We start from the raw sequence: 10684 nt of genomic DNA, 5'->3' as shown, positions 1-10684 counted from the left end.
GTAATGAAGAGAGTCCAACAAAGCTCAGGACCATTGGATTCACCGCTGAATTCTAACACTGATACTTCTCAAACTTTCCCATGAAATAGAAAGGGACAGAACACTAGTGAACTCATTTTATGAGGCAAGTACTATACTTATTCTAGAATTGGACAAAGATAACAACAAAAATTAGCCATCTACCAATATCTTTGACGTACTTAGGTGAGGAAATTTTCACAAATTCTCACAAGTGAAATTCAACAAAACATGAGAAATACATCATGATCAAGTTGGTTTTATTCTAGGGATTCAAGGATGGTTCAACACATGAAAATCACTAAATGGGACACATAATGTAAACAGAATCAAAGGAAAAGTCACATGACCATTTCAACTAATGCAGAAAAAGTCATTGGCAAAAGTCAACATCTTTCTGGATAAAAGCTTCAAAGAAACTAAGAACAGAAGAAATGTATCTTAACATAATAAAGGCTGTTTATAACAAATCTATAACTAAAACCATACTAAATTGGGAAAATTGAAATCATTTCCTATAAAGTCAGGCATGAAATATGAGTGTTCACTCTCCCTGCTCTTATTTAATATAAATTTTTTAGCCAAAGGCAAAGAAAGCAGCAAAAGGCTTCAAATAGAAAAAAAGATGTTTACAGATGATATGATTCTATATTTTAAAGAACTTAGTTTCCAAGAAAAAAATACTAAATCTGATAAACGCTTTCAGAAATGTAGTAGGATATAAAAATCAATACTTCAAAACAGTAGATTTCATGTACATCAACAACAAACAGGCTAATGAAGAAATAAGGAAAACAGTTCTTTTTCAATAGCCTCAAAAAATTCCTAGGAAGAAATTTGGCCAACGGTGAAAGACCTCTATGATGAAAATTACTTATGTAACTGAAACCCCTCTGTACATCACTTTGACAATAAAAAATGTTAGAAAAATTGCAAAACTTTGAAGATGAGAAGACCTCTCAGGTTTATAGATTGATAGATTTAATTTTCTGAAAATGGCTATGCTATCAAAAATAAAGGCAAGATTCAATACAATGTCCATCAAAATCCCAGTGTCATTCTTTGAAAAAAATAGAAAAATCAATCCTAAAATTCATATGCACATGTAGAGACTCTGAATAGCAAAAGTGATCTTGATTTCAAATGATAGTACATAACTGTAGTAACAAAAACAGCATGGATATTGCCCAAAAGAAATGTACTCATTACCTGACGTCTGAAATGGTAACTCCTCTGTACATCACCTTAATGATAACAATAATATTTACAAAAAACAGCAAGGTACTAGCACTAATACAGACACAAAGATCAATGGAACTGAATAGAAGCACTACCCAGGTGCAGCTATGCCAAGTGATTCTTTGATAAAGCAGACAGAAATATACCTTGGGGATAAGAGAGCCACTTCAATAAACGGTACTGGAAAACAGGTTATCTCTCTCCATGCAGTAGAGTGAATCTGGACTCCTATCTATCTGTACAAAAATCAACTCCAAATTGATCAAAGGTCTTAATGGGAAAGTTCGAACTTTGAAACAATTTCTGGAAGACATACAGAAAATCTGGAAGATATTGGCATAATCATCTTCTGAATGGGATTCCAAATGCTTAGAAAATAAGATAAAAATGGGACTACACCAGATTAAAAAGTCTCTGCATGTCAGAAGAATCAGACTCGAGACAATTCACAGAATGGAAGAAATCTTTGCTACCCATTCAACCAACAAAGGTAAGGGATATGGGTGACAGATGATTATTGAGTGAATGAAATCATAGGTGCATATAATGGTCCTTGATGTCTATCTTCTCTCTCTCTTTCTCACTCATCTATCTATCTATCCATCCATCCATCATCTATCAGGAAGCTAGCTATCTAACTATCTAATCTGACTGCCAGAGAAGAGAGGGAGCATTCCAAACAAATGGATCACAATTCCATTCAAAGGAAATGATATTTACCTTATTTATTTAAGTACTTACATTGTTTATGTGGCTAGTAAAGTGTCACATGTTAAAGACTCAAGTGCTAATCATTTACTCAATTTGTTATATGGGAGTTGCCAGTGAGGAATTGGGGAAAGTAAGATGGTAGAAGAAGAAAAATCTAAAATGTTTGAATCAATGATAGGGGTACCACTGTAAGTGACAGCTAGCAAGCTTTTTTTTTTTTTTTTTTGGGTCCGGTCGTGGGGCCTGAACTCTGGGCCTGGGTGCTGTCCCTCAGCTCTTCAGCTCAAGGCCAGCGATCTATCACTTGAGATACAGCACCACTAGGTATCAAGCCATGATTTTATGCTTAGAATATCCTAGAAAATCAAGGTAATATTGGTATTAACCATGAAGTCAACCAAGCCTTACAAGAATTGATAGATTTCTTATACATGAGCAAGAATCCTTCATAACACGTAACAGGAAAATATACTCACCATTCTCTATATAAACTCACCATTCTCTTTTTCTCTCTAAATATATATAATACATTATATATAATATTATATATATATAATCTGGGACTGGGAAGATTGTGCAGTGGTAGAGCGCTTGCCTTGCATGCATGAGGCCCTGGGTTTGATTCCTCAGCACCCCATAAGCAAAAAGAAAAAAGCCAGAAGTGGCGCTGTGGCTCAAGTAGTAGAGCGTTAGCCTTGAGCTGACGAGCTGAGGGACAGCATCCAGGCCCAGAGTTCATTCCCCATGACAGTACCAAAATAAATAAATAAATAAATAAAATAAAAAGTCTGTCAATCTGTCGAGCAATGCACTTAATCTAGATGGGAGAGTGTACTTAGTCTGAAAGAAGTGACATTTCCTAAAAGATATCAAATGATATTTAAATAAATATCAGAATAAAAAAAGATACAAGGAAAGTCAGGGTTGTAAACAAATGCCTGCATACAGCACACTTGCATTCATGCATATTTATATCTATCTATTATCTGTCTATTTATTGTGCCGGTACTAGGGCTTGAATTCAGGACCTGGAACTCTTTGGCTTTTTCCACTCAATGCTGGTACTCTACCACCTGAGCCACACCTCTACTTCTGGTTTTTTGCTGGTTAATAGAAAATAAGAGTCTCTCAGATTTGTTTGTCTGGGATGGCTTTGAACCCCAGTCCACAGATTGTAGTCTCCTGAGTAGCTACAATTATAAGCATGAGCCACCAGCACCTGATTTACAAATACATTTAATAAGGATGTGTCACATACCCACAGCACTTTAATGGGACCAGAAAAGACTAAGGAAGGGAAAATTTAATTGTAGTTTCAATCTTTTCTGTTATTTAAAAACTTTAAACTATTTATATATAAAGTATATTAAAATACCCATAAATAAATGTGATTTGAATAAAATGCACAATTTTCTTCTAAGCTGTTACATATGTTTTCTACATTATGCTTATACTCCTATTTCTTTCATGCACTGAAAGAGGAAATGTACATTTCAATCAGTCATTCCAGCTCTCAAATTAGCTATCACAGAGTTCCAGTTGGTTTGGAGTACAAGAAGGAAGTTCCAGGCAGCAGATACTGAACAAAGATTAGTGTGCAGCAGGTTTAATGTTTTGGGGACTAATCCTGTGGAAGGGAAGGGAGCAGTATGGGACAATGGAGAAATCACATCGGTAGGTGTTCTCAGTGGAAGTCGTTTCAAAAGATGGAATGACCTCCATGAGTGGAAGTAAGGCGTGTGAGTGGCTAGAATTCTGTCCTGGGAAGGAAGCACTGCCTTGGACAAGAAAAGAAGACACAGCACCCAGCCATACCAATGAGCTTTTTCCAGGCCTCCATATGCATCACTTGCCTGGCCATGGAGAGGGCCTCTTTACCTGGCAGGATGAAGAGCTGCCTGGTTGAAATAGACCCACTCTTTATCCGGAGAAGACTCCTTGCACTCATCTGGACTCACAAATCGTAGTCCAAAACATATGCAGCTGGCTAAACTATCTATTGGCTGCTTGTGTTAGCCAAAGATGTTTTTGGTGTATTTTTGTGTTTTTTTTTTTGTCAGTTGTGGGTCTTGAACTCTGGCCCTGGGCACTGTCCCTCAGCGTTTCAGCTCAAGGCGAGTGCACCACTTGAGCCACAGTACCACTTCTGGTTTTCTGATGGTTTATTGGAGATAAGAAGAGTCTCATGGACTTTCTTGCCCTGGCTGGCTTTGAACCATGATCCTCAGATCTCAGCCTCCTGGGTAGCTAGGATTATAGGCGTGAGCCACCAGTACAAGAAAAAACGTTTTCTTGTTTTAAAAGAACAAATATTGTAAATCACAAACATGCATTTATTCTTGATGAGCAATAGGAGAGTGTAAGGAAAGGATTTTCCTAAATATTTCTAAAAGTAAATTACAGCCAAAATGTTCCTTTTCAACATATAAAATAATATATCAACAGAGCTTCATCTATTTATACCTTTGCGATTTTAACTACCTTTAAAAAAAATATCTGTAAGTAGTTGTATAGAGGAGCTGCAATTCAACAAAAGCAGTTTATGAAGACAGTGCATCTTGATCAATGCCACCCCTTTCATTATTTTCCCCTATCCCTCACAATCCCATCCTTCCCTCAACTTTCTTAATTTTGTAAGATGTGCATTGAATGATATGACTTCATCCTCCCCACTTTCTCTTTTCATTCATCTACCCAATCCCCTTGATTCTGCCCTCTCTTTCCAGTAGCCATTTCCTGGAGTTTATTGTATTGGACTGTGAGTTTTCGTTTCTGAGGAATTAAACCATTTGAGTTCTTCCCTGAATCTACCGTATTTCAGTCAATACACTTATATACACTTAGATACCACCTTGAAGTATTTACTTTTATTTATTTATTATATTTATAAATTAAATCCAGATTCCACGTATGAGCGAAAACATAAATCCTTTGTCTCTCTTACTTCACTTAACATGATTCCTCTCCCCCCCCCCCCCCAGGTCCTTCTAATTTCTTTGCAAATGATACAATATCATTCTTTCTCAGGTATGAACAAAAATCCATTAGGTATGTATACACTACATTTTCTCGATCCCTTTGCCCCTTGAGGGGTATCTGGGCTGGTTCCACATCTCGGCTGTGGTGAAAAGTGCTGCAAGGAATATGGTTGTGTAAGGGGCCTTACTGAATCGGAGTTTGTAATCTTTTGGATAAATGACCAGGAGTGGAGTCGCTAGCTCATAGGGTATTTCTGTATTAGTTTTTTTGAGGAAGCTTCATACTACTTTCCAGAGTGGTTGAACAGGCTTACATTCTCACTAGCTTCCTTTTCACCCACATTCAAATGGTTACCCATTGACCTTTTGAATTTTTTCAAAATGCTTTACTTATTGCTAAATTCATGGATAGTTTATTATTTTAATTCCATTCTCTTTTTTTTTCTTTAAAGACTATAGCATGCTTGGTTGTTTTGCCTAAGACAGTAAAGTCTTTCTAGAGAAAAACCAAGCAGGAGATTTGACATTCAACATCTGTTGGAAGATTGACGACTATATGCTGTCTGCTCTATAAGTGTAGACAAAGTAAAATTACCCAGGACCCAAATAAATCCTTTTGTTAAAAAAATAAGAGATTAACAGTTCAATTTTTAGTGCCTATAGAATTGAAGTTTATTTTTGGTACAAGGAAATAACAAAATACAGGAAAAAAATCTTTGCAAAGTACTATAGATCAGATATACTTTATTTAATTTTATTGAGAGGGGACCAAATCCCTGAGCCTGCAAGGGATAGAAATAATGATGAAGGGGTATCTTAATGCCAAAGGGAGGGATGCTGCGGACAGCTTGTTACATTATTGGGAGATTCTCATTGGATTTGTTTAGAATGGAGGTTAGACAGAACTTCAAATGAGGGCAACAAAATACTAGGAATGGGGTGTGCTTCTGGCACTCCTGTGGACATCCATTGTCTTGGGCATCATATATTTTAGAAGGAAATTCTTCATCCACGGTGGGGAGAGGGCCTCAAGAAATGGTAGATCCAAGGGGAAGATTTAGCAGCAAGGGATGGCACAGCACATGGGGCGGGGGCAGGTGGAGATGACGCAGGTGGGGCGATAGCAAGTGGTGTGGCAGGAGATCTGGCCACACACTGGACGCAGGCAGCAGCAGGGCCGGCAGCAGGGCCGGCAGCAGCTGGAGCCTCCACAGCTGGGGCGGCAGCAGCTGGAGATGCAGCAGCTGGGCCGGCAGCAGGGCTGGCTGCACAGGGACTGGCAGCAGGGCCTGCAGCAGCTGGACTCACAGCAGCTGGGGCGGCAGCAGGGCTGGCAGCACACGGACTGGCAGGAAGGGCTGCAGCAGCTGGAGATGCAGCAGGTGGGCCGGCAGCAGCTGGGGCGGCAGCAGGGCTGGCAGCACACGGACTGGCAGCAGGGCCTGCAGCAGCTGGATTCACAGCAGCTGGGGCGGCAGCAGGTGGTCCTGCAGCAGGTGGTCTGCAGGTAGCTGGGCTGGCAGCAGCCCTGCTCAGAGCAGGTGGAGCCACAACAGGAGTTGACCATGGTGTCAGAGGATGGAGGTTCTGAGTAGGTTTCCAAGAGGATGAGTGGAGTGAATTTAATCTTTCCTTGCTCTCTCCAGCTTTTTATACCTTTCTGGGGGCCACTAACCATGTGAGGGACCTTGTTTGTACTAACAAGAAATTTAGCTTTAGTTAATTGGTTAATTGTGTTTACCTGCTGAATACTTCTATATATAGAAAAGACACCATTTCCTTTTCCTCTTGTACTATGAGTTATCTTAATTGGGGGAAGCCCAGTGAATCAGCGCCGCTCTTCTTCCTTCTATCCCCTATACTAGACCCTTTGTGTGACTCTTTTCCATTGGATTAAATGTGAATTGCTTATGGCTTGACCTCCCTTGACATACTGAGAGTAGATTTTTATAATGGATGGCTAAATCTCGTCTGCTCTCACATAGGTTAGAAGGTGTAATATGGAACACTAGTAGAAAAAACAGGACAGAAGATCCATATTTTAGGGGCTGGGGTCAGGAAGGGGAGGTAGTTTATATGTAGTTGTGAGAAATATCTTGATCCTTCTGGATTTTTTGGTTGGTCACTGAGCTGTAAAGGGGCCTGCTGAAGTTCCTGTGTACTTTGTGTTATTGAATCTACTCGATCTGAAACATTTATAATGGAAATGATTCACTACTTTTTAGATAGTAAAAATCACACTGTCTTGATGGACCCTTTAAAAAATTATAAGATTATTAAGATGCATTATACTCATAAACTGACCTGTTGAACTGAAACCCTTTTGCACCACTACATATAGGCATTGATTAATAAAATAAACTTATAAAAAGTACTAAATTATTATTGTCATGTTTTTCAAAACTAGGATATCCTAAGGGAACATTTTTTGTTTTGTTTTGTTCTTGTTTTTGTGTCGGTCCTGGGGCTTGAACTCAGGGCCTGGGTGCTGTTCCTGAGCTTTTTTTGCTCAAGGCCAGTGCTCCACTTCCAGCTTTTTACTATTAATTGGAAATAAGAGTCTCATGGACTTTCCTGCCCAGACTGACTTTAAAACACAATCCTCAAATCTCAGCATCCCTGAGTAGATAAAATTATAAATGTAAGCTACCAATGTCTGGCAATAAGGGAACATTTTGGCTTACTGAGTATGTGCATCTGAAATAGTATTGAGAGTATACTTTTTATATTCCATGCTGTTATCTGTCAATGATGCATGTTAGAGATATTATGCTTGGTATAAAGGATAAAGGTTTTAGCTTTATTCTCCTGTAAACATTCAAGACCAATATGACACATACATGGTAGCCATTTAGAGGATTGTAAACAAACCAAAAATTATGTATTTAAATTTGTACATTCCTAGTGAAAGATGAGCTAACATTAATCATTACAAATTGCTGTACATCAGGAATTTTCTGAGTTCTCTACGTTTTCTTGTTTACACATCTCAAGACTCTGTGAGGTAGACAAAATTTCCCTTAATTCTTCACACATGAGGTAATTGAGATCTAATTAGACCACAGGCACACAGTCAACAAAATGTGAAGAATGATAGCCCTGCCATTCCTCATGCCCAGAATACTCCATTAGCCTAGAATATTGTTCTCTCTTTTACTGAGATAGAAAACTCTTACATATATTTAAGTATCTAGCATAGCTCATTTCTAATAGCTTTCTTGGCATCTACTTCATTTAAAATAAATCTCTCCCTCCCCTCAGCCTCAAGATATGCTTCTGCTCAAAGCTACCACTCTTCATCAAGTTGTCATCTACCTCCTTTTTCTAGAGCCTACAAGGTGCTAGTCTCATGAAAATATCTTATCCAGTGCAGGTTAGTTGGGTGCATGCGAAAGTTTTTGAAAGTAAAACATTTGAGTGAATGTGGAGACTTTAAGGATTTTCTTGAATTGATGCCGTCAGATACAGGTCTCAGCTATTATTGACTAGAGCTGAGAGCGTGATGGGAAGCAGGGAGAACATGTGGTATTATGGACATTATAGGATGAATGAATGTGTAGAGAGGTGATAATGACTTAGGAAGGTACGAATTGGTGCAATGGAAGTAACATCTACCATGGTGGGAAACACCTATAATCCCAGCACTCAGGAGGCTGCAGAAGGAGGATTGCTAGTTCCAGGCTAGCCTAGCTTACACTATAATGCCCTGCCTCAAAAAAAAAAGAAAAAAGAAAACCCAAGAGAAAATGAAACTGAAACAATGACAAACCAACAAAATAAAAAACAAAAAAATTTAAATAAACAAAAAGTCAATTAGAACTAGCTAAAAGAAAACAGAGATCATCAGAGACTCCCCATTAAAGAAGATTCTGTAAGTCTTCTATTTTATTACATATCTACATGCATATTTTTGCAGTCAAATTTACAATAAACCATTATAAGCAAGGTAAAACAAATGATTGATTTCCTTTTTAAATCTCATGATTTATGTCCCAAAGAATTCATAGTATATGAAGGACTCCTAAACATAGGTTTTTCAAAAGATCCTTCCTAGTTGGAAAAAGAAATGCAGGTATTTTTCTCACTATATAAAGATGTCGAGTTTCAACCATGCTGAAAGAAACTATATGGGACACCTCATCTATTAGGTTATAAAAAATTCAAAATTTGCCTGTAATCTGTGAGACAATGTGGAGACAGGCATATTCATTACTTTTCTTGTACATAATTAACAATAACTAGCAACATTTTTTTTGACCAAGTGACCCCCCCGCCACTCTATAAAGTATCCCAAAGATACTCAGACAAAAATATGATATACCAGTATCTACAATAGTTTTGTTGTTCTGTTTATGAAATCCCAGCAAAATAACAAGAAGACTAATACAATGTGAGTGTCCATCAGGCATTACACATTCCTGAAATGAACTACTCTTCAGTCTAAAAAAAAAAAAAGGAATAACTTGTCACTCTATATGCTACTCTGAGGAACTGTCCAGGATATGTCATTTAGAAATGATAAATCAAGTAGAGGATAATGTGTATCAGATTTTTATAATATTTCTTAAAAACTCAGGATGCTGGCAGGTGCCAGTGGCTCACACCTACAATTCTAGCTGCTTGGGAGCCTGATGTCTGAAGATCACGAATCAAAGCAGAAAAGTCCACGAGAGTCTTACCTCCAATTAATTACTAAAATCTGAAGTAGATCTGTGGCTCAAGTGGTAGAACACTATCCTTGAGCAAAAAAGTCTCAGGCGTAGCACCCAGGCCCTGAGTTCCAGCCCCAGGACTGGCACATGCACACACACCTCCTACACCACACCAGAAATTTACTTCCATAAAAACGATGGAACAATAGAGAAAGAGGAAGTGATAGCATAAGAACCAAGATGAGTTCAATGGACTGCATTTAGTTCTTGTAGGTAAGATGTGTGAAGTCAAATAAAAACTGTGTCATTGTATCTAGAAACCTATCTGTGGACACCAGGAAATCTGGGATGGGAGGAAATAATTAACTTAGAACTTTAATGTATGGCCTCAGATACTATTTTTCTACTAAAAGGAACTGTGAATCCTTGGGGAAATGGCTGATTATATCTAGAGAAGAATATACCCAAATAAGTCTGGAATGTATTCTTACATTAAACAACAACAGCAGCAGCAGCAACAAAAAAGAAAACCTTCAGAGCCTACTAGAGCTGTCAGGCCTCAGAAGCCACCTTAAGGCCACTCACGAGAATCAATGGACATATAAGTTAGAGTGGAGATAGCACCAAATACACTGAAATCTATCAATTCATATGATAGGAATCCCAAAGGAAGAAAGAAGAAACCCTATCTGGCTATGTTGTGATGATGCAAACTGATTTTTTAAAAGGAGAGAATGGACTATCTATTTTGCCTTTAATGGAATAATAGTATTTCTTGCATAACCACAAGTTCACGAGGAGATATTTCTCTATGGAATTACCATGGCCAGTCAGCAGCACAGGAGTAACACAAGTGACTGAAGTCATCACTTTGCCATGCCTCATGAAATGATGCTACTAGATGATCATCTTCCAACCGTTACATCACAAAAGGAGAGACAACTGGCCAATATACCTCTCTTGATAGACAAGTACACCACTACTCATGAAGTAGTTTGAGTCCTGCAGATCTTTGGGGGCTTAGTCCTCCATTAGGAGTTCTACCCTTTTTTTTTGTGGGTGAAGTCTGTCATAACATAATTCCAG

At 38.3% G+C, this 10684-nt stretch overlaps 1 protein-coding gene across 1 annotated transcript; it reads right to left on the bottom strand.

The window, feature by feature from the left end:
* Positions 1-6003: 6003 nt before the first annotated feature.
* On the bottom strand, positions 6004-6513 carry LOC122102668 (keratin-associated protein 4-6-like). Its single transcript, XM_042673406.1, has one exon. It carries the CDS (start codon positions 6511-6513, stop codon positions 6004-6006), a length of 510 nt encoding a protein of 169 aa, XP_042529340.1.
* Between the last annotated feature and the right edge of the window lie 4171 nt (positions 6514-10684).

This window comes from Dipodomys spectabilis, unplaced genomic scaffold, assembly GCF_019054845.1.
Source record: "Dipodomys spectabilis isolate Male_0828 unplaced genomic scaffold, ASM1905484v1 ptg000018l, whole genome shotgun sequence".
In the NCBI taxonomy this organism is placed as follows: Eukaryota; Metazoa; Chordata; class Mammalia; order Rodentia; family Heteromyidae; genus Dipodomys; species Dipodomys spectabilis.
This window is presented reverse-complemented; position numbering and strand designations above follow the sequence as displayed.

What these genes read in the sequence shown, in the direction of transcription:
- LOC122102668 (XM_042673406.1), bottom strand. Translation starts at nt 6,513, where the DNA reads ATGGTCAACTCCTGTTGTGGCTCCACCTGCTCTGAGCAGGGCTGCTGC.